The sequence below is a fragment of the Oryctolagus cuniculus genome, chromosome 8 (genome assembly GCF_051225735.1).
Source record: "Oryctolagus cuniculus isolate XC-2025 breed Fujian yellow rabbit chromosome 8, ASM5122573v1, whole genome shotgun sequence".
In the NCBI taxonomy this organism is placed as follows: Eukaryota; Metazoa; Chordata; class Mammalia; order Lagomorpha; family Leporidae; genus Oryctolagus; species Oryctolagus cuniculus.
In genome coordinates, this window is record NC_142874.1 from 32,332,722 (window position 1) to 32,359,071 (window position 26,350).

At 50.6% G+C, this 26,350-nt stretch overlaps 2 protein-coding genes across 2 annotated transcripts in view; one reads left to right on the forward strand and one right to left on the reverse strand.

The window, feature by feature from the left end:
- The window catches only part of LPL (lipoprotein lipase), a 28,179-nt gene extending 3,315 nt beyond the window's left edge, over nucleotides 1-24,864 (reverse strand). The window contains 9 exon segments of the mRNA NM_001177330.1: nucleotides 682-786; nucleotides 2,772-2,954; nucleotides 4,823-4,943; nucleotides 8,688-8,930; nucleotides 10,255-10,488; nucleotides 11,279-11,390; nucleotides 12,556-12,735; nucleotides 15,793-15,950; nucleotides 24,404-24,864. Of these exon segments, the coding sequence (NP_001170801.1) occupies nucleotides 682-786; nucleotides 2,772-2,954; nucleotides 4,823-4,943; nucleotides 8,688-8,930; nucleotides 10,255-10,488; nucleotides 11,279-11,390; nucleotides 12,556-12,735; nucleotides 15,793-15,950; nucleotides 24,404-24,491 (1,424 nt within the window). The 5' untranslated portion in view covers nucleotides 24,492-24,864.
- LOC100340423 (large ribosomal subunit protein mL48) lies at nucleotides 6,173-7,182 on the forward strand. Its single transcript, XM_017347278.4, has one exon. The coding sequence runs from the start codon at nucleotides 6,315-6,317 to the stop codon at nucleotides 6,951-6,953; it is 639 nt and encodes a 212-aa protein (XP_017202767.1). The 5' UTR covers nucleotides 6,173-6,314; the 3' UTR covers nucleotides 6,954-7,182.
- Nucleotides 24,865-26,350: the final 1,486 nt, after the last annotated feature.

Sequence of the window (26,350 nt, forward strand, 5' to 3'; positions counted from 1 at the left end):
AGTAGAAACTAACAACAACAGAGCCGCTCCACAAAGAGACGTTCATGTACTTTTGGCGAGCAGACGATTCTTCCTGTGTACTTCTGTCTACAGTGGAACTGGGAAGTGCTTAGCCCATTTCCAGGTGATCCTGTGGCTTTGCTGTGCTTCCTGCTTGTAGGACGGAGGTACTGTTTCCCCCCTTGCCTACCTGTACCCATTAGCACGGGCATCTGGCAGGGCAGCCACTGGAGGAATGCGAACGGCACAGCCCGGGAATTCAGCAAGGGGACAGGAGAGTCACATGCTTGCTCTCCACTTGGCACTGACGCGCTGGAAATTTCAGCTGACAGCTGCCGCACGGATTAGCCTTGAAGGTCAGGTGGCAAAGCCCAGGGGTTGTTTTGAGACAGCAAAGAGAGCCGTCTCCCTGCTCTCACCCCCTCGGCTCCCCATCTCTGCGGGGTCTCAGATGGGGCCTTGCACCTGCCTGTTGGCTCCCCAGGCTGGAGTCTGCGGGCACCGGTGTGGCTGCGGCAGATAGAGTGGGGCAGCTGACTCCCCCGATGCATCCTGGACTGTGCGCAAAGCCACAGCCGCGACTACTCTGTTCTAGGCTCTGAAGACAGCACCTGTCCAGCTGCGCAAGTGCCCCGAGAGGGGCAGCCCAGTCTTCCCAGGGGGCGCTGCCGGGACACTCACCAGCCTGACTTGTTGTTCAGAGACTTGTCGTGGCATTTCACAAACACCAGGGCCGCCTTTCCTTTCTGCAGGTGGGACACTTTCTCCCTGGAGCAGAAGATCACCCTGTGGGAGAGAACGCATGGGCACAGGTCACACAGAGCAGCAGAGGCCACAGCTCAGACATGCACAGCTGTTCAGGTGGGGCCTGCCACCTCCCACTTGGCCACTCTGCTCTGAGATGCCCGTCATTACCGCATCTGGATCGCACAGCTTCAGCGAGTGAGCTAATCAATCTAGAGCAGCCTGCAGACAGCAGGTCAGCCTTAAAGTCACAAGGCTCTCACCCAGAGATGGTCAAGGTCAAGTTCATACCCTTTCCATCTGCACTGGAGAACTAGGGGTTTAGCATTCTGCTAGTCTGGCTAGAGAAATTCAGTCTCTACCTGGCTTTTCCACGTGCAATATCTTGTTGTTGTTGTTGTTGTTATAAAAGCAAATGTTTGGGGCCAGCATCCCATGTCAGAACACTAATTTGAGTCCCTGCTGCTCTGCTTCCATTCCACATCCCTGCTGATGTACCTTGGAAAGTGGCGGAAGATGACCCAAGTGCTTGGGCCCCTGCACCCCTGTGGGAGACCCGGATGTAGGCTTCAGCTGAGGATCTTGTGGCCATTTGGGGAGTGGAACTAGCAGATAAGAAGAGCTCTCCTTCTCTCTCTATCACGCTTTAAAATAGATATTTTTAAAAGATTTATTTTATTTATTTGAAAGAGTTACAGAGAGAAGTAGAGAGAGAGAGAGAGAGAGAGAGGTCTTCCATCTGTTGGTTCACTCCCCAAATGACCACAATGGTCAGAGCTGAGCTGAGCTGAAGCCAGGAGCCAGGAGCTTCTTCTGGGTCTCCCATGCAGGTGCAGGGGCCCAAGGACATGGGCCATCTTTTACTGCTATCCCAGGCCATAGCAGAGAGCTGGATTGGAAGAGGAGCAGCCAGGACTCTAACCAATGCCCATATGGGATGCTGGCACTGCAGGCCGGGGCTTTAACCCACTGTGCCACAGCACCGGCCCGAATATTTTTTTAAAAAGCAATGGATAAGGAAAAATAATTTGTCAATTCTCATTTGAAGAATTACTTTTATTAATACTAGCACACTACGGTTTGCAAAACTTTGCACTTTGGTATAAAAGTTTATTCAATCTTGCATGGAACTATATGTAGTTAATTTTATATGTGTGTACATCAGAATGTCCGTGGAAGATGGAATTGACAGATAAGTGTATTTTGGTGTAGAAAAAGCTTCTGAAACCCACTCATAGTTTCTCACAAGAAGACTTTCCCATGAGCTTGTATCCATGTGGGCTGGGGCTGAGACGTACAGTGAGGCCATCTTCGAGACACTGATGATACTAGTTACCATCTTTAAATGGCAAAATAGCCTCTCTCAGGTTTTTTCCATAACCATTTTTTGCTTGCAAGAAACAGCGTGAAATGAGATGCTGACATTCCTGACTTATCAACACAGCTCACACTCCGAATCACTGCGGCCAATTCAGTTTCATGAAGTGCAGGAATACTGGTGCTCCCCCTGCCCCCAGGATGATAATGAAAGAACACTCTTTCAGAAAGTTCTAGGTGGCGCCAGTGCTATATCACAGCAGGTGAACCCATCACCTGTCAGGCCAGCATCTCATTGGGGCACCGATTCCAGTCCCTGATGCTCCGCTTCCTATCCAGCTCCCTGTGAACATGCCTGGGAAAGAAGCAGAAGATGGGCCAAGTGCTTGACCCTCTGCCACCCATGTGGGAGACCCAGCTGGAGTTCCTGGCTCTTGGCTTCAGCCTGGCCCAGCCCCGGCCATTGTAACCAGTTAGGGAGTGAACCAGTGGATGAGAGATCTCTCCCCCCGCCCCCTCTCATTTTCTGTCGCTCTGCCTGTCAAATAAACAAATGTCTATTTGAACATTTAAGTATAATGATGTAGGACATGTATATAGTGCCACCGGCAAGGCTTGCTAAGGTTTGGCCTGAACGTTGAAGGCTGCGGAAATGCTACCCCTGGATAGCGAGCGAGTCTGAAGCCGATGGGGAGAATGGATGGGCTTACTTTTTCTGAGTCTCTCCTGCCTTCACCCTGATCTTCGCAATGGTGAAGCTGGGGCTGCCCCACCAGTCGGCCCAGCTGAAGTAGGAGTCGCTGTTCCACTTGAGTTTCATCATCAGCAACTCCCCAATGTCCACTTCCGTGTAGATGAGGAAGGAGTACGTCTTATTGGTGGACACCTCGGGCCTGGACACAAGGCAACAGATTCGGTTAGTTCTAGAACTCGGCTGGGTTCCCCCTCCTGCCCCATGTCTTCACTTTGCAAATGGCCTTGTTGATTGGGTGATACCTACAACACGGAGAAATGGCCGTTGCTCAAGGTGAATGACAAGGGCAGAATGTATTTTAAACACAGCCACACCCCTCTAATCCATTCCAACATTTATCCCAATGGCATGAGCCAATTAATACAACTCTTAAGAGACAAGAAGTCCTTTAGCCAGTTCTCCATTTTCATGTATCCCTCTTACTGATTTCTAAATACACTTTCAGCTCATCGCAATCACAGTATACAATACAATCCTCTATTTTTCCTATGTTCTGCTCCGCCATGTTTTCCTGACTTTTCTGTCATTATAGTTTTTTAAAAGCTAGGTTGATTTTATTGACTTCTTCAACCACAGTTCCTTTAACCATGGACTCCACGTTGGATCTCTGGTTTCTAATGGATGCGTTATGTGGACCAAGGCAATAAATGTTATCACACACCAGACAGTGCTTTTTAAAGTTCTGTTGACTGCTTCTTCAAGATGAATACTAGAAAAAAGTTAGCCGCATCCCATGTAACAACCTTTCAGGCCTATGGAAATATTGCCACACTGCCTTCCTTAGCTGAACACTCTCTAGTGGCTGGCATACCCAGGGGTGGGTACAAGCACCCCATCCACATCTCATCAACACTCAGTGTGCTATTTTATTCTTTTCTCATATCATAAACATCTTATTATTTTAGGTGAGTGTCAGAGAGGCAGAGACAGAGAGTAAGAGAGATACGCAGTGAGCTCCCGATGACTGGGTCACTCCCCAGATGTTTGTCTGCAATAGCTGGGGCTGGGCCAGGCCAAAGCCAGGAGCTGGGACCCCAATCCAGGTCTCCCTCGGGAGTGGCAGGGACTCAGTTACTTGAGCCATCACCACCACCTGCCAAGATCTGGGTTAACAGGAACCTGGAGGCAGGCATCAAACCCAGGCACCGGGGGATGCAAGCATCTTAATCGGCATTTGAACCACTAGGCTTGCTGCCCACTCCAGCACTGGGTATTTTTTTAAAAAATCTGTTCATTTATTACTTATAAAAATAGATCATAAACTTGACTTAATGTTGCATTCCTCTGATCAGTAATATGTCATGGTTTTTACTATATGTATTTTCTGTATGTCTTACATTTACATTTATAGAGTGATTTCCTGTTCCTGTTGTCCATTTTCTTTAATGTCAAGTCTTTTCAGGGGATTTAATTATTGTTTATTTTAAATAATTGTATAAGAGGAAAAAGCAAATGCAAAATGATTCAGGAAAGGAAAAATTATAGATAGTAAATGAAAGTAAAATGAGCAGGCACTGGCCTCTGCCTGCAGTGCCCACATCCTATATGGGCACTGGTTTGAGTCCCAGCTGCTCCATTTCTGATCTAGCTCCCTGCTAATGAGCCTGGGAAAGCAGCAGAGGACGGCCCAAGTACCTGGGCCCCTGCATCCACATGGGAGACCCAGAAGAAGCTCCTACATCCTGGCTTTGGCTTGGCCCAGTCCTGGCCGTTGTGGTTATCTGGGGAGTGAACCAGTGGATGGAAGATCTCTCTCTCTCTCTCTCTCTCTCTCTCTCTCCCTCTCCCTCTCCCCCTCCCCCATAACTCTGCCTTCAACTCAATAAAATGCATCTTTTAAAAAAGAAAGAAAACAAGATGGCCCCAGTTGAGAGGATTTTCTTTCCCAACACAAAACAGAGCGAAGGCCCAGTTTCTCCATCCAGAGCCTGTTTTCTGGTACAACATCCCCTTCTGTTTCTCAGACTCAAGCCCACGCGTGGCAGGCAGAGCCCCGGGACTACTCACAGGGTGAAGGGAATGTTCTCACTCTCGGCCACGGTGCCGTACAGAGAGATCTCGAAGGCCTGGTTGGTCTGCGTTTGGCTTTCGGTCCCGGAAAAGTGGATCTTTACTTGGTAATGGAAGACTGTAGGGGAGGAAGGCAGGGCGAGTGCCCGTCAGTCTTTATAGAAACCCCACGGCCCACAGTTGGGTGATGCAGGCCCCCGGCACGCATCTCGCCGGAGACTCACAGGGAGCACGCTCATTCCACAGTGTCTGCCTGGCTCAGGAAGGTTTGCTCGTGAACACAAAGTGTTCACACCTAGAAAAATCCAGAGCCTCAATTCTATACCCTCACAGAAAAGTGTGCTTGGAGCATGCCCAGCGGAGGCAGGAGTCTTTGCTGGGCTCCTGGGAAGGTTAAACTGAAAAGTCCCGAGTTGCACCTTGTCTTGGGCATTTTTTTGCTTTAGCAACCTGCACCGCGCAAGCGCATCCGGCACCTGTGCCCTTGCAAGATGGGTGGGTGTTTCTTCCTGTTCACCAGCTTTTTGTCCACCCCACCCCCTTCCTTGACTGCAAGCTCCTTCCAGTCAGACCACCTTGTGTTTCCTCTTTATTTGAAAGAGAAAACAGCAGGCCTGGAACGCAGCTGCTATGACATGACAGAGGAAAGTGAGGTTGGGCCAAGGCACACTCCGGGAGGCGGCCGCCATGGCTCCAGTCACTGGGTTCCTGCCACCCACGTGGGAGACCTGGATGGAGCACCGGTCTCCCAGCTTTGACCAATGGCCCAATCCTGGCCATTGAAGGCATTTGGGGAGAGAACCAGTGGATCAGAGCTCACTCTCTGTCTCTGTCTCTGTCTCTCCCTATCTTTCAAATAAATAATCTGCTTTTAAAAAAAAAGAGAGTTATATTGATGCTTTTTCTTCTGTATCTCCAGATAGTTGGCCACATGTTTTCTTACTTCTCACTTATATTGCTGTCTATTAAACATACTTTCTCTTCAGCTAGGACACAGATGTCATAATGTTAATGGTTTAGAATTTGGCAAAGTCCAGCTGTGGGCTGCATGAGTGGTTTGCTCTGATGAACCAATTCCCAGGACCTTGCATTGATGGGGAGCTTCCAACAACAACCCCTACTTTGTTTACAAATTTCTCTTTTGACAACAAAAATAACAGCCAGATACTGGCTATAAACAAAACAAAAGAAAACAAAACAAAATAAAATCCTCACAGCTACTAAGAGAGAAGAGGATATGAGTTCGCAGTCAAACGGAGCCCTGGGAGGCAGCACTAGAGGCCAGCGTGGGGGAAGCTGGGAGCTCCAGGTGACCCTGCACAGGTGACCCTGGAGTTGGAAGGGCGGGCTGCCCAGGTGAGTGAGGGCTTCTGTCTCCAAGATAGAAGCCCTTTCCGATCAAGGCCGGCAGCGATTACAGACGTCCCAGAATCGCGGCTGTTGGCGCGGACCTTCGGTTTCCACAGCTAAGAGGTCGCAGCAGGAAAGGATGAGCGGAACCCTGGGAAAGGTGCTGTGCCTGAGGAGCAATATCATTTTTAAGCAAGTGGTTTCCCTCTTAAGAGTCAGAACTTCAGGAGAGAATCCCATTTATTCTGCAGGTGGCATTCTACTGAGCACCAGTCGGCACTACAAGTCAAAACCCACCCATGGCATTGGACGATACAAGCACCTAATTAAAGCTCAGGAGCCCAAGAAGAAGAGGGGAAAAGTAGAAGTGAGACCCATCAATTTGGGGACAGATTATGAATATGGGGTTTTAAACGTTCACCTCACTGCCTACGACATGACCCTGGCAGAGAGTTACGCCCGATACATTCACAACCTCTGCAACCAGCTTTCCATTAAAGTTGAAGAAAGTTACGCGATGCCCACCAAAACCATGGAGGTGTTGCAGCTGCAGGATCAAGGCACCAAAATGTTCGTGGACTCAGTCCTTACCACACACGAGCGAGTGGTTCAGATCAGCGGTTTGAGTGCTACATTTGCAGAGATTTTCTTGGAAATAATCCAGAGTAATCTTCCTGAAGGAGTCAGACTGTCAGTGAGGGAGCACACCGAAGAAGACTTCAAAGGACGGTTCAAAGCCCGGCCTGAACTAGAAGAACTATTGGCCAAACTGAACTAGCGCACATGCATTCATGCCAGCACTGGTGAGAGCGAGTGCCACGGAGAGGACCTTCCTGAGTGTCAGAGCTAAGCAGGAGAACCTAATCCTAGATTTCATAACTTCTTGTTCCCGTAGCCAGGAATGCCTGCTCTCCCGTGGCTGTGCTTGCCACTTCTCGCCCCATCTCCCGTGTCTTCCATTTAATAAAAATCTGTCATCAAAAAAAAAAAAAAAAAAAAAAAAAAAAAGAAGCCCTTTCCATACACACACTTCCTGGTTCTGAAAAGTCAGGGGATCCCAGGGTTCCCTCCCGCCTCTCTAAAGGGGTTCCTTGAAGGACAGAGGCTCCAGCCTCCATGCCACCAAATGTACCTGTGCACATTCCAACAAGCCACATTTACGTCTGGGCACCTACAGCAGATGCGTTGTTCCCTTGGGAAGTTCTCCAGTGGCGCTTGCCTCATGGCACAGCGGGTTCAGCCGCTGCGGGCGACACCAGCATCCCCTATCAGAGCTGGGTTTGCATCCCAGTTGCTCCAGTTCTCATCCAGCTCCCTGCTCATATGCCTTGGAAGGCAAGTGGAAGATGGCCCCAGCACCCAGGTGGGAGACCCAGATGAAGCTCCTTGCTCTTGGCTTTGACCTGGTCCAGCCCCAGCTGTTACAGCCATTCAGGGAGTGAACCAGCAGATGCAAAATCTCTCTCTTCTTCTCTTTTCCCCTCTCTCTCTGTGACTCTGCTTTTCAAAGAAAACAAATCTTAAAAATAGGAAGTTATTCTTTTTTTAATTTTTTAATTTTTTAATTTTTTTTGACAGGCAGAGTGGACAGTGTGAGAGAGAGACAGAGAGAAAGGTCTTCCTTTGCTGTTGGTTCACCCTCCAATGGCCACCGTGGCCGGCGCACTGCGCTGATCCGAAGGCAGGAGCCAGGTACTTATCCTGGTCTCCCATGGGGTGCAGGGCCCAAGTACTTGGGCCATCCTCCACTGCACTCCCTGGCCAGAGCAGAGAGCTGGCCTGGAAGAGGGGCAACCAGGACAGAATCTGGCGCCCCGACCGGGACTAGAACCTGGTGTGCTGGCGCCACAAGGCGGAGGATTAGCCTAGTGAGCCGCGGCGCCGGCCCGGAAGTTATTCTTTATTTGTTCCCTTGCTCGGGCTGCCCCTGGACTGCACGGAAGCCTGCTTTCCTGACATGTGCCTCTCTGCCCCTGCTCTCCGCCTACTCCTCTCCCATTTCCAACTCCGCTCCTTTAGGTCTTGCCCTAAGCAAGAGGTCAAACTTGAAATCCAAGTGGGGAAACAAATTCATGGCAAAATGGAGCTATCTTAGAAGGTTTGGTATATTCTCATGCTCGAGGTCAGCTCCACTTTAGAATACAGATGGCTCTTGCCTTTGTGCAGAGCCAAGTTTAGAAATGGCAAACTGAGGCCGGCGCTGTGGTGTAGCGGGCAAAGCCGCCACCTGCAGCGCTGGCATCCCATATGGGCGCCGGTTCTAGTCCTGGCTGCTCCACTTCTGATCCAGCTCTCTGCTATGTCTTGGGAAAGCAGTAGAGGATGAGAACAGGGTCTCCCTGGCCTTGGCAATTAGGGGAATGGAGAAGAGTGGCTCTCTCCCTCTCACAACGAGGGTTTCCTGCATCACTTTGCTATCTCTGCTGCGACAGACAGACGAGTGTGCATGACGCCACAGGCGTGGCCAAAACAGGCCTCCTGCTTTTCCCTGGTACAGCAGCGCCCGGCCTACCTTTGTAGGGCATCTGGGCGCGAGTCTTCAGGTACATCTTGCTGCTCCTTTTGGCCCGGACCTTGTTGATCTCATAGCCCAGGTTGTTGCAGCGGTTCTTCCGGCAGCTCAGGCACAGCCCCTTCTCAAAGGCTTCCTTTGAGGTGCACCGGTAGGCCTTGCTGGGGTTCTCCTCATTCAGCAGTGAGTCGATGAAGAGGTGGATGGAGCGTTCGTGGGAGCACTTCACAAGCTGGTCCACATCTGGGGAGAGAGACACATGAGCTTCCAGTTGTGTGGCTATCGTCCATGGGCCTCTAAGACAGGGACTCCTCCATGCGTCTAAGACAGGGACTCCTCCATGGGCGTCTAAAACAGGGACTCCTCCATGCGTCTAAGACAGGGACTCCTCCATGCGTCTAAGACAGGTGCATATGGTGTGAGAATACAGTGGCCCAGAGACCTTGTCCTATGCATCTATGTAGACCTTATTTTAGGAGCTGTTCTTACCTCTACGATTATCAACCTTGCAATTTCACAAGGATTTCTCTGCTTTTTTTTTTTCCATTTATGAGTATGTTTATGAGGCCATAGTAAGGGACTTCCCAAGTAAATGTTGATTTCCCTACTTTATCACCTCCTTTTATACTGAAAGTTTGCAAGACTTCTAGGTGTTTCTTGAGAAACCGTATCACAGAGGGTGTTATTGTTAAGGGACTAGCATCTTATCACGGCTATTGTGTACAATGGAGGGCTGTGCCTGTACAAATGCTTTTTGTATCAAATGAACCATAGAAACGAAGAACAATGCATCGGACAGATTTATTACCATAAGCTTTTATGCCCATTGGAAATAGTAACATTTTACTGTAGGTTCTAGAAGGTGTGCACAAAAGCGCTGAGCGGACATGGGAAAGTCCCAGTGTCCAAGAGGGATGCAGAGTACACCCCAAAATAAATTATGAATTGAGCACGCATGAACATGCTATGAAAGCTAAAATTATAAATATGATTATCAATATTTTACTGTAAAACCCATGTTAACTTATTTTTTGATTCTAAAGCTATGGAAGATTTTATCACAGGGAAGTTGTGATTGGTGTCTGATTTTCCTGTCTCTTAAAAAGACCAACCTCCCCCCCCCAAAAAAAAAAAAAAAAACCAAAAACATAGACTTAATCTCTCTCTGACTTTCAGTAAGTCAGAAAGGTTCAAAATCAAAATCACCCCCATTGCTTTGCAACTGCATTTAAAACTGGTCCTGTGGCCGGACAACATCTCCTGCTGCTATTTTCAGGGTCAGTGGGATTTTTCCAACCTAAATCTCTCCTTTATATTTCCTCGTGCCTTCCAGTTCAGTACTCAACGTAGCCTACAGTGTAATCCATAAAAGACCCAAGGGTTGTCTGCTTCTAAGGTGACTGTGCCCAACAAGGAAGAATGCTTCCGAAACATATTCCCGGCAATCCAAGGCAGAAACAGAACAAGGCCAAACAGAAACACTTTGGGAGGATGAGATAGGACCCCGGATCAATGAGATTGAGAACAACCCCCCTCCCAGGCCGTCGACTTCCAAATCCTGTTTTACCTCCAAGGCCTCGCTCGGCGATCACGCGGATGGCTTCCCCGATGTTACACCCGGGTTGAAAAGTGCCCCCGTTGGGATAAATGTCAACGTGGCCCACGGGCTGCTGGATCCCAATGCTCCGACCGGGAGACCCTCTGGTGAATGTGTGCAGGACATCGACAAAATCTGCGTCGTCCGGGGAAAGGCGACTCGGAGCTTCTGCGTATTCGAAGTTGGGTCCCGCTGGGTCCAGGCCTTGACAGGGACAGAGGGGGAGAGTTTTACAGGCCCACTAGACCGCACCTCTGCCCCTGTCGCATTCACTTGCCATGGTTCCTCATTGGAACGCACTGGCAGCCTCTGAGGTCCTTCTCTCAGCCCCTCGTCTGGAGTCATCGGATCTTTCAGCCACCACAGGAGTCATAGAAGTTGTCTTGGCTCCTTCTAGAACGGACTGTGGGTCCCTTCACCTAGCCATGTGACGTGATTTCCCTGGGGATGCCTTGATTTCCTTTTGTCAATGAGTTCTGAATGTGGTGAGCAGCCCTATCAACGGGGATGGGTCCCCCCCCTTCCTCCCTTTACCTCCCTCTCTCCCTCTCTCCCTCTCTCTCTCTCCCTTTCTCTCTCTCTCTCTCTCTCTCTCTCTCTGCCAGCCCATCGATTACCACTTGCTGGATGACTGCCTTCTCTCCCTATGGGCCCTGGACTTGGTCCTGGCTCTCTCTTCCCAGGACCCTTGTGAGACGAATAGCTATGCACGCGCCGTGTACCCCAAAGCCCCGAGCAGGGGCAGGAGAGATAGTGGCTCCTCAGCACAGTCAGTGGGCGGTCTCTACCTCCTCCTGCTCTTCCTGGCCTACCGACAGTAGATAATAAGCCTCCATGTTTTATCTTGCGCCTGGGTTCTACTGTCAGATAAGAGAGAGCCGGACAGAGTCCCTACACAGGGACACAGGGGCTAGTTAGCACACACGGCTCTGATTCCCTTTCCAGATGACGGCCCTCTCAACTCTGGTGGAAACAAGGGACACTGCTTTCTTACCCGTGATTCTGTTGACTTTCCTGTTGGTCAGACTTCCAGCAATGCCAGCAGCGTGAGCCCCCAGGCTATAGCCCAGGAGGTGGACATTGTCCAGGGGGTAGTTAAATTCCTCCTTTGGAAGAGAAGAGGGGGAAAAAGGAAGTGTTGTTATTCCTCAACAAAGATTAAAAGCTAAAGATAGACAATGCATATAGACACTATTCTCAAAATATAGGCAACGCTGAAACACAATTTCACTTATTTTAATTTTCTATTACAAGTGAAAGAGAGATCTGTATTTCTAGTGCTGGGATGTTCTCTTCTTTAACATTAAATTTAACTCAGAAAGTGTTTTCATATGTTGGAAATTATTTTCTTTACAATATGTGTGTGTGTGTGTGCATATGCAGGTCTGTGTAGAGTATGTGTGTGTGTGCATACACACCCCTGTAGACGTGTACAAAGATCATGAACTTAACCCCCAACTCACTCTTCTAAACACACTGCACCACTTGACTCTCCAATGTTAGCCAAGAATAACTTACAATGGAAGGAGGTCAGAGACACTACTCAGTCTATGGGGAAAAAATAGAATTAGAGAATAACTTTTTTTTGTGCAAACAATTTTTGAAATCCACACATCATTTCTTCATAGTACACATTTCCATGAGCTTTTAAAAAGCCCCTTGTATGCATGGATTTCAAAAACTTTCTGTTCCCCAACCAACTTCCCTTCAGAGTTCATTTTCCATGCACTGTTTCAGGCCTCACCCCCCTCACCCCCCAGCACAGCCTCCTTAATTAACAGGCTATGGTCCTTCCAGCTCAATCCCATCATCCCCCAGCACCAGCAAGAATCTGAGTCTTTAATCCACCCTAAGGAATAAATACTACTAATATTGTTGTCAAAACAGTTGCTGCTCCAACAGGAGTCAAAGCCAGGCTACAGTCTCCACGTGCCGGCCAACTGGCGGAAAGGACTTGGCCCAGCGTGCCTCCTTCCCTCTGTTTTGAAGTAACAAGCTCTTTCTCTGTTCTGCCCACTTAGTTCTTGGTCTCAGCAGATCTATTCACTGCACAAAATAGCAAAGGACAGGGCAGGGCAGGACAATTTGCTGGCTTTGGAATCTTTTCATTCTTCTCCAAATGCTGCTTCAGGCTTACACACAAGGCTGTGCTCCCAGTGAAGATGGGAATTTACTCCAGGGCCTACAGCTAAGTGCAAAGGGTCGTGGCCAGCCTCGTATCTCACCCTAGCAAAACCTCTGGACACAGCCCACCCTGTCTCCCACTCTTACCTCCATCCAGTTGATAAACCTGGCCACATCCTTTCCCACCAGCTTGGTGTAGCCTGCAGACACTGGGTAGTGCTGCTGGGCCCGTAACAGCCAGTCCACCACAATGACGTTGGAGTCTGGTTCTCTCTTGTACAGGGCGGCCACAAGTTTCGGCACCCAACTCTCATACATGCCCGTCACCTGAAGAGGGTGGGACAAACTTTCTTAAAACACCCACCGGCAACACAGCACACACCCCTCAGCCCGATACACCTACATTAAACGGAGAAAACACACCTGCAAGGAAGCCCATTGCTCAGAAAGAAAAAGCCAGCCCCAAATGATAATTTGTTTTCAGACTTGTGCCTGCCCGTTTGAGATAGATATGCATGTGCCACAAAAGGGGTGTGTTGGGTTCAGGAATGGCAGATTTCATTTTGCTTTATTGTTAAAGATTTATTTATTTATTTGAAAGGCAGACTACAGAAAAGGAGACAGAGACAGAGAGAGAGCTCTTCCATCCACTGGCTCACTCCCCACATGGCTGCAATGGGCTGAGCTGGGCCAAAGCCAACAGCCAGGAGCTTCATCTGGGTCTCCCATGTAGGTAGCAGGGGCCCAAGCACTTGGGGCCATCTTCTGCCGCTTTCCCAGATCATTAGCAGGGAGCTGGATTTGAAGTGAATGATACAAGAGGAAGTCATACTGCAGTCACAGCGGGGTCACTCAGTTATGTATTAAATCAAGGAGAAGATTCTGAATCCATGTTTCTAGGCAGGCACCTTTGAAGGGGAGAAGTATAGAAGCTGGACTGCATTTCATGAAATTCAATAGAAACATATGGGTGGGATTCCCATTCCAAGGGGCTTCCTTTGACACTGGATCTCCTACGGTGGATCTGTCAGACGCAGGCTCTTGCTGTTTGCTTAGCAGACTAAACCTATGAAAGCAGAGCTCAGTTCCACTCCCATCACAGAGCAAATTGCACACTTTTGTATCTCATTGCTTTGCTCTGTGGCAGAAAAAAAGCAAATCCAAGACCGAGGTGATCTAGGTTTCCATCCAAGGCCCCCACCAATGATTTCTATAAACGTAGGCTCTGCTGTAACCTGCCCAGGCCACCTATAAAACAAAACGGGTTGGGTTCAGAAGATCTTGAAGTTCTAGTCCAACCTCCTACATTTCTGCGTGTGATCATTCCGGTTCCCAGCCTACTTGCAGAGATAAAATGCTGGCGGACAGCTGTTCCAAGCATGGGCAGGCTTTGTGATGAGCAGGTTAAGCCATCCCTTTGGCACACCCGAATTCCACACTGGAGGGCCAGTTCAAGTTCCAGCTCCTCTGCTTCCAGTCCAGGTTCCTGCTAACCGCACCCTGGAAAGCAGCAGGTGATGGCTCAAGTACTTGGGTTCCTGCCACCCACGTGGGAGACCTGGATTGATTTCAGGCTCCTGGCTTCAGCCTGGCCCAGCCCCAGCTGCAGCTGGCATTTAGGGAGTGAAACAGTAGACGGAAGATTGCTCTCTCTCTCAAGCGTGCGCTCTCGCTCTGTCTTTCAAGTAGATGAAAGTAAATAGGCACCAGGAGGAAAACCAAAGACGACGAAGCACAGGGGTGATGCAAGCTCCTTTGAACGCATCTCAGGGAGGCAGCTGCAGGTCTGGAAGCAAAGTGGTTTCGCAGGGAACTCAGCAAGCGCAAAACCCAGAAGGAGTGGCCCTGGCCCACTCTTTCCTCCCTCCCCAGGTTGGGACACCAGCTCCCGTTTGCAGTTGCCTTGAAGACCAAGGGCAGATGACCTCATGGCTTCAAGAATGCAACATCCAGTGCTCCTCCTACTCCACAGTGAAAAGGCTGGGCTTGCGGCGATTGAAATCCAAGCGATGGCCGCATCGACACCGACACCGACCACGTGCTGAGCAGTGGGCAGGGGGCTTCTCACTTCCCTTCACCTGTGTGTTTGCATCCCAGCTCCACACCGCAATAAGGCAGGGGGGTCCTGTCAGCCTGAGGCCCCACTTGTAAGCTTTCTATGCTTTCAGAGTTCCCCGGTCAGGCGGGCTCTGGGGGCCAGTCTCCCAGCTTCCACTCACGGTGACTGATACCCGGATTGATGGCGTTAGCAACTCATCTAGCTGCTCCGTCCATCTCTGATTCAACACCAAGTACGGATGTTAGGAACCCCAAACAAAGGGGTTGGAGAAGCCAAGCACCACCCTCTTCAACTCAGGAGAGGTCTTAATTTCTACATTTTTCATCTGAGGCTCACTCAATCTGTGCTGATTTAAAAATTGTTGATTCCCAGACACAAAACTGAGCCACAGGCCCATGGCCCAGGCCTCAGAACCTCAGGCCAGGCCAGCGTGGGGGGCGGGGGGAGAAAGGCAGGGGGTGCCTGCTATAATCAGTTGATTCTGGTTGTACAAATGTGTTTATTAAGCTTAAAGTTTTTTTGGGATGGAGGGAGTATTAAAAGCCGAGTTTTGTGTGCATTCAAAATGCCTCTGAAAACACTAAAGATTCCTTTTTGTTTTTCTGTTTAAGTCTCTTATAGAATGATTTAGACTAAGAATTTGAACTTTTATCACAAGGCCTGAGTTTGCTAGGTTAACTTGGGAAAACGGATGCATTTATTTCAAATAGCCAACAGGTGAATTGTCAGCGCTTGCCTTTGTCTTCACAAAAATGACAGGAATTGTCCTCAACTGTCCACAGCAGAAGCCTTTAAGCCGCCCAGGAGAAGGAATGGGGCTGGGATGCCCATCCCTGTGAGCTAATTCTGCTCACCAGAACGCAGGGTCTCTCCCAATGGTCACAAACTCTGGCATCATGGAAGAGCAATACCTCCTAAACAGCTCATTGTACGCAAATCCTTCTGCCCCCTAGGGCTCCGAGAGGGTGGCTATCAGCACACTCAGAGAGGACCATTTTATTAACACTTTTTAAAAGCTCGAGTTCACCACCATGTTTCAGCTCTTCTGACCCATCTGGCAAGAGTGAGCCCTCTTGCACCTCTAAAAAAGCTCCCTGGCGTTTGCAAGTGGGAAATGTTGAAAGTGGAGTCCAATCTCTTTGTCTGACAGAGAAGGGACTTGGCGGGCAGTATCCACAGGAAATACTCAGCAACCTTAGACAGCAGGTTCCGCCCAAAGGCACGTTGCCTTCCTTCAAGTTTAAAGCAGCAAAGCCATTCGTGAGCAAGCAGTTCTGGTCACCAAGACCCGAGGCAGAGCCCCAGTGAGCCGCAGCCCCTCTCACCGTCCAGCCGTGGATCACCACGAAGGTCTTGCTGCTGTGGTTGAAGTGGCAGTTGGCCACAGACTCCACCACCCCGGGAACCAGGTGGCAGGTGTCATCAGCTGTGTCCTCCGGAGTCCGCAGGGCAAATTTAGTTTCGATGTCGAGGAAGTCATTTCCTTCTCCGGGAAAAGGAAAAAAAAAGGGGGGGGGGGGGAGACAAGATGTTAGCTGGAGGGTTGTCTGCTTTCCCTGCTGGAGCGCGATGTTTTAGATGCTTTAGGTTCTCAAACAACCCTTGCCGATGCTATTTTTAGCTTGCTTGCTGGTTTGTTCCTCAGGTGTTGGGAAGAGAAAGAAATGAGGATTACAAGGGTGCACCTGCAGCAGTGAGCGTCTCCTCACTCAAGGTGATCTTAACTGCGGGTTTAGCAATCAGGCTTCTGGGGCGTGTGCAGCCTGCTCTAATGAGCCCCAGCACGGACAGGAACAACTCCCAGTAAACGAACGGCTATGTGGGGCATGCTATGTGGGGCACGCTATGTGGGGCGCGCTCCGTGGGTCCCACTTCTCTTCCAGATCTGAGCCTGAGTGGCTTGGGCGAGGCTCTGCTGCTTCCACGGGGAACAGCAGTGAGGCGCAGAACCCAGGTCTCTGGCTGCACTAAGCTCATTCTCCTGTAGAGAGAACCCTCGTGCCAGGTGGCTGTTCATGTATTGGGGCATCTCAGAGTGGGGGAGACAGAACTAAAAGGCAAGTTTACTCTAGTGCAAAATATTTTTGAAATCCATAAACTTTTTTTTCCGAATTTGCATTTCTGTGAATGTTTCAATGATCCATTGTATGCATGGATGTCAATGGCGTTTTTTTGTTTTGTTTTGTTTTTTTTTGCACCAAAGACTATATTTTAATTTCATTTTCCACCTTCTTTAAATCCCTAGTGACATCAAAAGAGTATTTCCCACAAACATACTGCTGGGCTTCTTTGAGAGAGGTGGTTTCCTTATCATTAGCTTCATTTTTAAAAATGGCAACAATAAAAATAGCTAGAAGCATGAGGCAGCTTTGGTGTGGAATTGTTCTTACTCTCATGGCAGGATATGCCAACCCCAAATTTTTTTTAAAAATATGTATTTATTTATTTGAAAGGCAGAGTTACAGAGAGAAAAGGAAGGGGGGAGGGGAGAGGGCAAGAAAGAGAGAGAGGTCTTCCATCTGCTGGTTCACTCCCCAGAGGGCTCTAATGACCAGAGCTGAACCCATCCAAAGCCAGGAGCCTGAAGCTTCTTCCAGGTCTCCCACATGGGTGCAGGGGCTCAAGGACCTGGGCCATCTTCTACCGTTTTCCCAGGCCACAGCAGAGAGCTGGATCTGAAGAGGAGCAGCCAGGACTAGAACCAGTGCCCATATGGGATGCCGGCACTGCAGGTGGCATCTTTATCTGCTATGCCACAATGCCGGCCTCTAAATGCTAATAAATCTTAATAGGGTGCATATAGCCAATCCATGCACTAGCACAGGAGACACCTGACATGCAGTTCCACGTGATAGTCAGATTAGTCTCTTTCCACAGACAAAGCACAAGGGGAAGTGGTACTAGGGGAAGTTATTTAATTCCTCATCAAGTAAAACAAAGAACAAAAAAGTCTTGCCTACTTGTAGGATTATCATCCTACAAGATGATAATCTCTTGTAGGGTTTAGATTTTACTTTTCAAAACTGTCAGGGTATCAATAAATGAGACTGTTAGAAAAACTTCTAATGTCTTAATGCAAAGTTACTCTTTTTTGCTCAACTGACAATCATTTTAAATGAGCTTTGCAAAAGTCAGGGCAAGAATCAAAATAAAAGCGATACAGTCACTAAAGACATGGGCATTTGAAACAAGCTTGAAATAATCAGCCAATATTTTCCTTATTCAGAACTATTTTCTGGAGTTCCTTACACAATAGTGTGACTATATGATTCATTATATGCAACAAGTTGATCACACACACACACACACACACCCCTCCACTATCTAAAATGCAGGTGACAATTTCCTAATGGTTCTTCCAAGGTACCTCAAATTTGATGGACAATGCATATTATGAAAAACTTAGGCTTGGCTTTCCAAATGTTTTGCACCAAAATAAACATTTAATTCCCTTTTCCCTGAAGTGTTGTTTTTTTTTTTGTTTTTGTTTTTGTTTGTTTGTTTGTTTGTTTTGACAGGCAGAGTGGACAGTGAGAGAGAGAGACAGAGAGAGAAAGGTCTTCCTTTGCCGTTGGTTCACCCTCCAATGGCCGCCGCGGCCGGCGCGCTGCGGCCGGTGCACCGTGCTGATCCGAAGGCAGGAGCCAGGTGCTTATCCTGGTCTCCCATGGGGTGCAGGGCCCAAGCACTTGGGCCATCCTCCACTGCACTCCCTGGCCACAGCAGAGAGCTGGCCTGGAAGAGGGGCAACCGGGACAGAATCTGGCGCCCCGACCGGGACTAGAACCCGGTGTGCCTGCGCCGCAGGCGGAGGATTAGCCCATTGAGCCGCGGCGTCAGCCCCTGAAGTTTTTGATGTGCCTTTGGATTTGTTAGAAAACAGTGAGTTTTGTTGCTATTGCTAAATATTCTAAGACTGTTCAGTTAGCGTCTGTGCTGAACCTCTAAAACTCTAAAGCTGCTTTTGTTTGCATGTAGGAAAACTGCATGGAATCTACCCACCCACCAAGAATATGCTCTCTCATCTCCTTTCGAAATACAGGTCCCCCTGGGGCCAGTGCTGTGGTGGAGTGGGTTAAGCTGCTGCCCACAACACCGGCATCCCATATGGGTGCTGGTTTGAGTCCTGGCTGCTCCGCATGCAATCCGACTCCCTGCTAATGCACCTGGGAAAGCAGTGGCAAAATGGCCCAAATGCTTAGGCCCCTGCACCCATGTGGGAGACCCAGAAGACTCTCCTGGCTTCTGGCTTCAGTCCGCCCCAGCTCTGACTGTTGTAGCCATCTCTCGCTTTGTCTTTCTCTCTGGAACTCTTCATTTCAAATAAAATAATAATAATAATAAAAAGAAAATGCAGGCCCCATTCTCCATTCCTAATCAGAAAACACCCTGCTGCTGGTGGAAAAGAATTGCACATTTTCTATCTGACTCTTCTCTCCCTGCCCAACAAGTTCTTTAACTTTTAGAAAGTGCTTCAGAAAATGTAAAACTAAATTAACTTCACCCTCCCCCACATCTACCCACCTCAAACAACAAGCTGTTTATTCTCTCACAATCTAATTAGTTTTCATTTTTATATGTTTATTGGAGAGGGAGAGAGAGCAGAGTGAGAAAAACAGTGAGAGCTCCTATCTTTTTGTTCACTGTCCGAGCGCCAGCCATGGCCGGAGCATGGCCAGGCTGAGGCCAGGAGCTAAAAGGGCACTCAGGTGTCCCACAGACACGACGGGGCCCAACCACTTGAGCCATTGCCCATTGCCTCCTAGGGTCTTCCTTGGCGGAAAGCTGGAATGAGGAGCAGAGCCAAGGGCTCAACCCGGGCACTCTGACACACGGCGTGGGGATCTCGACCACTCGGCCCCCCTGACCCAGCTAACAATCTTACTGTAACATGTTCAGTTACCAGCGTTTTAAGAGCAGAGAGCTTCTGACACCCTGGTGGGCGGCTCTCACGTCCCACCTGTTTGCCACACTGATTTTTCCAACGCCACAGTAGGCCATTCATATCAGCCTATTTTTCCGTAAAATTACGCAACTTGGGGACACTGGTATTGCTAGCGCTTTTGAACTGGCCGAGAACGTTCCTTGAAATGACTAAGACTGGCTTTTGTCTGTTTCCTGGAAAAGAACAACCTACGCAGCCTGTAATCTCGCGTCCAACTTCAGTCCTGCTTGGCTCGTGGGGAGGCTGCCATTTCCACAGCCAGCGTTTCTGTCGGGTCCACACGTGATAGGACGTGCATAGGTTCTCAAGCCCATGAGCGGCTGGAGACTTCAGCTTCACCTTCGAAGGACAGGATTTTTCATTTTCAGGTTGATGGGGCGTACTGCCACCATATGCCCCGTGATGGCTCTGGTGCTATGTCGGTCTGCACCGCGCTTACCCCGTGTTTCTCTCATGGTGTTCTGGTTGGGATTTTCACACTGCCTGTGTTTGCCACCCTCAGGGATGGGTCAACATCTGCATCATCCCATAAGCACCTGGCTTGGACATATAGAGACAAGCAGAGAGATGGACCCCAAGGATGGGTTGGGGAGTGTGTTCAGTTGCCCTCCAAATACCCTGGAATTGGCACTGGGAAGCAGGTGAACTGATCTGATGTGACTGTTACTAAGGGAACTATTGTATTCCATACATGGAAATGATGCCTCTACATATATCCATCCACTGTCTTACACCTACAGTTCCCCTAGAAATTAAGCCCGCCTTAGAGTAGAGGAAAGAAAGAAGGCAGGGAGAGAGGCAGCAAGAGAGAAAGAAGTTGATGCCCTCCCAGGGCCTCCCTCCTTAGCAAATCAGCAGCACCCTGCCAACTGGGCCCCATTAGGCACACATTCAGTGCATTCGGGGAGACGGGGGTGCCGGGTCCGTGAGAGTTAATACATTCCCTGGTTATATCATCTTTATTCCTATGTGCCTATGTGGCTAGCTGAAAAACCAAGGGAGTCCACAAAGATAGGCGCTTTCTCTTTATGTGGATCGTAACTCACAGAAACAAAACTGGGCTGAGAAGCAACACTCTTAGAGAAAAGGGAAGAGAAATCCCATACGTGGCACCTCAAGTTTACATTAACTTTCCCCCAGCGCTGGGCCTCACTTCCACACTAATGAAAAAGAAGTTAGACAATCAGTTTGGAAATGTGCAAATGGCTCCATTGAGGCCGGGAGCTGTGGTGCGGTGGACTGGACGGCATGTTGGCATCCCATGTCAGAGCGCCAGTTCAAGTCCCGGCTGCTCTACTTCCAGTTCTGCTTCCTGCTAGTGCTCTGGCGGGGGGGGGGGGGGAGGGGGGGTAGAGAAAGACCCAAGGGATGGGTCCCTGTTGTCCATATGGGGACCAGGATGGAGTTCCTGGCTCCTGGCTTCAGCCTGTCCTAGGCCTAGCTGTTATGGCCATTTGGGGAGTGGGCCTGTAGGTGGAAGAACCAGCGAGAAGAATAAGCTGGTATAAGTTTAACAGGTTCATTTCCTGCATAACTTTAAAAGCATACATACATTTCACCACCGAGGATAATTCACTCCTTCCTTCCAAGTAGGTATTTTATCTCCCTCACTAGTATGAACATCTTTTGTTGGGTACCCAGATCACACACTCAACATAAACAGCTATCTTAAAACAGCACAAGACAGCAAGGTGAACTCTGTAATAAATCTGAACTCTTATTCTCTTGAGTAAGCAGCATTGTAGTGCACTATGACAAGAGCCACTTGTGACAAAGGTTTGCTCCCAGGTTCAAAAAAAAAAAAATTCTGTTGACAAAAAGTTCACTGTGATGACAAATGATGTTTTGGGAATCCACCCATCTGGAAATGTTATACTGATGGTGTTTGTGCTGTTGCCATGAAAGTTGGAAAATGCATATGTGCGGCTTCAAATAGCAACTCCACCCAGACCTGAAAAATAATGATATTCACGTCTTGCAAACTTCCCTTACCCTCTGTGACCCAAAGTCCCCAGCAGCCATCATGCTGATGGCTGGAACACCCTCCCTTCTAAAGCAATGCAGCCTGTGTGGTGACCACGGGGGAATAGGTGGCGATCAGAGAAGGGTCACACAGGAACAATGCGGCATAGTTCAGGCACTATCTGGAACAATCTAATTGCCATAGAGGCAGGAAACCATATAGGCCAATTTTCTCCTCCACTGTAAGGCAAGAACGGAAGGTTGAGCTAAAAATACACTGCTTAAAAGTGAACATTTTCTATTGCACCTCTTCCCTGGTACCTGACTCCCACCTTTCAAGACAGCCATCAATCAATCACTCCCTGGCAGAACTCCGCCCCCGTGGCACCTGCTACTTTGCTCCCATCACCCATCGTGTCTGACTCAGACCTGTAGCCTGGAAATTCAAGGTGGCCAAACAGGACTGCAGCTCCTGAGTCCCCACCTCAGGGCTCCAGAACAGCTCTTCCAGTTTTCTGAACAGAACCCTGCAAGGTTGTGGTGGCTCCCAGAACAGAGGCCCTGAGGGCAGTACCTCTTGTCCTCAAAGCCTTCTGAGAAATGAGGAGTGCAGAAGCTCAGAGCCCAGAGGAGGTGATGCCTGTGGGGCCTGCCCTGGAATTCTTCCCTTCCTGGATGACCTTGTGTGGAGGAGAAAGAGCAGAAAATGGCTGGGAGAAGCCGGCGCCGCGGCTCACTAGGCTAATCCTCCGCCTAGCGGCGCCGGCACACCGGGTTCTAGTCCCGGTCGGGGCGCCGGATTCTGTCCCGGTTGCCCCTCTTCCAGGCCAGCCCTCTGCTGTGGCCAGGGAGTGCAGTGGAGGATGGCCCAGGTGCTTGGGCCCTGCACCCCATGGGAGACCAGGAAAAGCACCTGGCTCCTGGCTCCTGCCATCGGATCAGCGCGGTGTGCCGGCCGCAGTGCGCCGGCCGCGGCGGCCATTGGAGGGTGAACCAACGGCAAAGGAAGACCTTTCTCTCTGTCTCTCTCTCTCACTGTCCACTCTGCCTGTCAAAAAAAAAAAAAAAAAAAAAAAAGAAAATGGCTGGGAGAAATGGGAGGTGTGCAGTGGGTAGAGCCAGTGTGCGAGGGGTGAGACAGAGCCTTTCCAAGTCTACTTAGGGACAATCCTCTTAGTGTTCTTCCAGCCCAAAAGACGTATGTTGGTGAAAATCCAGTTCAATCAATGCATCCCTTAAATGCCTGCTGCATACAAGAGGCAGAATCAGTGGGGCCCCAGAGAACTATCAGTGCCTCCAACGCCCTCATTGTTGAGCTGAGGATGCTAAACCCAGAAGTGTGACTCGGACCAGCCCAGTAATTCCATGCTGTGACCCTCCAAGGGAGTCAAGCAAAACCTCAACAACAACAACAAAAAAAGATGATGGCTGGGGCTGGCACTGTGGCGTAGGTGGGTAAAGAGCCGGCTGCAGGGCCAGCATCCCAAATGGGCACAGGTTTGAGTCTCAGCTGCTCCACTTATAATCCAGCTCTCTGCTAATGCTCCTGGGAAGGCAGTGGAAGATGGTCAAGTGCTTGGGCCCCTGAACCTGTGTGGGAGACCCAGAAGAACCTCCAGGCTCCTGGCTTCAGATCAGCGCAGCTCCAGCCGTTGAAGTGATTTGGGGAGTGAACCAGCAGATGGAAGACCTCTCTCTATATACCTCTGCCTCTGCCTCTCTGTAACTCTGCCTTTCAAAGAAATTAATAAAGAAATCTTAAAAAAAAAAACTTACTAAAAAAAAAAAAAGTGGTGGCACACGTCTGCCAGCAGCCTGAAGCGACCAGAGCCCTGTGTGTCCCTGCGCTACCTGCAATGGAAATTCGGAGTTGATTCCCGCTACCCACAGGGGGGCCGCTGTGGCCCGGAACACACCGCATCACAGCACACTGACTCTCCCGTGTTCTCCAATGAGAGAAGCCTCCTCTCTACACTCAAAGCCCTGGGCTGCCTCCACCTTGAGCCGCGGCGGGAAAAGCCCCTTCCAGATCACATCACCCTGCGCCCGGCTCCACCACGCCTACTGGTGTGACCCGCTTCCCACCGTGTCCTGCGTTCGCACGCCCGAGTGCACAAAACGAGCCAAGGTTCAAGTTACCAGGCTGCGTCTACCATGGGCAGCTCCCCGGCTGGGCTCATTCGCTCGCTCGCTTACTATTATTTTTTTTTCCTGCAGTAAAGAAATTCTCTGACGCCCTAACTCCAGCGAGCTGGCGATGCCCTGGCTGGCGGTGACCGCGGTTGCGCCCCCGCGCGACCCCCCTCGCAGCAGCACCGCGGGGACTGGACAGGGTGGCCGCGGGCAGGCAGACCTGGCAACCCGTCACAGGTCATCGGCCGTGGACTGCGGGGCCACGTTCCCAGCAGGGCCGACCCTTCGCTGGGATTCGTGCGCCCTGAGAAAAGCGGAGCGCAGGTGCTTGGACGCCGTACCCTGCCTCCAGGGCGCGTCCCAGGAACTCTGAGCCGCACGCCCCCCGCCTCCCGGGTTCCACAGCTCTGCGAAGGGTTGCACCGCCTACAGCCCGGATACCCTGCGCGACCGCTTGTGCCCGCGATTCCCCCGGTGGGGGACGGAGCCGGGGTCACCTTGGCCCGCGCGCCTTTCATTCCAGGGCGCCGGCAGCCGGGAGGCTTCTGCGGGTCACCGCCGGCAAGACCATGGGTCGCCGCCGGCCTCCACCCGCCCCGCACACCGCGGCTCTCCGGAGCCGCGCCGGTGCGCGGGGAACGCGGGCGCAGACGGAGTGGAAAGGACAGCGCGGGAACCCGGGAGAGGAGAAAAAAAAAAGCGGGAACCGGATCGCAGGCAGATTCCCTTGCTGGCGCCTCCAGGATCCCAGTCCCGGGACCCTTCTCGGGCTGGGCAAAGTCCCTGGTGCGCGCCCCACAGCCGCTGCCAACTTCTTCCCTGGCAGCGCCAGCACGCGTGGAAGCGGCCGCACCGGCAGGTGGAGCGAAGTTTGCGCGGCGCGGCGCGGCACTTACGGTCGGCGGCGGCCACCCCTCCGCGGGAGGCGGTCAGGCTCTGGAGCCACGCGCCCAGGACCACCAGGAGCAGAGTCTTGCTCTCCATGTCAGGGCGCCTCCCTGTGCAGGAGCCGCGCGAACGCACGGGTGGACGCGGAGTGCAGGAGGAAGAGAGCGAGCTGCAGCCGCGGTCCGCGCGGGCGGTTCACGCTTTAAAGGGGAGGGGAGGGGAGGGGAGGGGAGGGCAGCTGGAAGGGGCAGGTTTCCTCGGAGGAGGGGGGAAGAGGAGGGGGAGGGATCCAGTCTGACACTGCTTCCACTCCACTCGCTGCTGATGGGACTGGGAATATGCAAATAAACCTCACCACCTATTGGCTCTAAAATCACAAGTTGGGGTTGGGGGGAGGGCCCTCCATGCACTCTCAGAGATTTGAGCAGCCTGGGCTCTGCCAGCGAGAAGGGGGCAAGAGGGCGAAAGGGCAGGGGGGAAACACTGGCGCCTGGGCCGCCCGCAGGGGGCTGCTCCCCAGGGTCCCCAGGAAGCGACAGACTCCCAGTTTACAGCAGCTTGGGTGAAGCGCTCAATAGTCACCGGGTTTCCAAGGAGGGGAAGTGTCGCTGTGAACTCCCGCGCAGACCTCCAGGGAGCTTCCGTCCATCAGGCTAATAGATGCCTTGGTCAACCTTGACCGCCCTTCCCCGCCCCCAAGTTCTTGAAGAGACCCGGGAACACAGGGCCCCGAGGCTGTGCTTTCGGGGAGCTGGTAGTTGGGCCCTGGACCCCCTGGGTGCCCGGGGGGGGGGGGCGGGGAGAAGCCCACTCACTCCAACCAGCTTCTAATTTTTGCCTCATGCCAATCATCCTCAATTCCAGCCTCAAGGAATGCAGGAATGATACTTTATCTTCAGAGGCAGGGCGTCTAGGTCAGATAACTTAAGACTGCCTTGAGTTATGACAAGTGGAAGAAGACACGCATGGTATGACCCGCGGGTATAGAAAACAAATCTGTAGAGGCAGAACACAGGTTCTCAGCTGCCTGGGCTGGGGGAATACGGGAGGCACTGGGGGTGGGAGTAGTGGGGGCTAATGTCAATGATGGTGATTTTTGCACAAATGTTAAGTACACCAAAATCCCTTGAATTGTGCGTTTTCAGTGGGTTTAAAGCTGTTTATAAGTGTATTGAGACATGCACATAAAATAGGAAGAAAAACCACATTGCATCGGCTACTGTGCCTTTCTGACAAAATGCTCAAGAGTATTTTCAAACCCCTTCTTCGATGGCAAGCATTTAGGGGAGGTGCCAAGGACAGCAAACTCCACACTCTACCTTCAGGCAGAGAAGTTGGTGGATAAAATCAGAAACTCAAAGCCAGCGCTACCGCTCTTCCTTCTATAACCACACACACCTGGGCATGAGCACACACACACACACACACACACACATTGTTTGTAGGGTAGAAGGATGTAAGGCCATCCATTTAAACTAGCCTCATGTTTTACGTTTTTAATAAAAAAATAAATAAAAGTGGATGCGACTCAAAAAGCTCCCAGTTTGTGTTTTACAGAGGAGTGCTATCCGAAGCTGATGTACTCAGTGCCACAAGACAAAACATCACTTTGTCCTGCAGCTATTATTAAGCCCCAGGTTGTACACATTCTCTTTCTCCCATAAAGTATGCAGAGAATCTGTCCGCGTGCCAGGAACAAAGCCCCCACAGAGGGTTCCAAGTGGCAGATCTGAGCTCGGACAAGCTGAACAATTGCGATGTGACCGTCGTCCAAAAAGCACCAAGTGCAACATTTCCGAAGTCTGATATTGAGAAGGGGCACAGGGTGAACCCAAGCCGCGTTGGATGGGCGCCCGCTGCAGAAGCCACACAGTGCTCGCTTGGAGACTGCTCGCAAACTACTATTTTCAGGCGTGAACGTCATTGGATGAGGCAGCCACACGAAGCTGCTCGAG

Bases quoted from the DNA above. Each gene is read 5' to 3' on its own strand.
- LOC100340423 (XM_017347278.4), top strand. From the start codon at position 6,315: ATGAGCGGAACCCTGGGAAAGGTGCTGTGCCTGAGGAGCAATATCATT.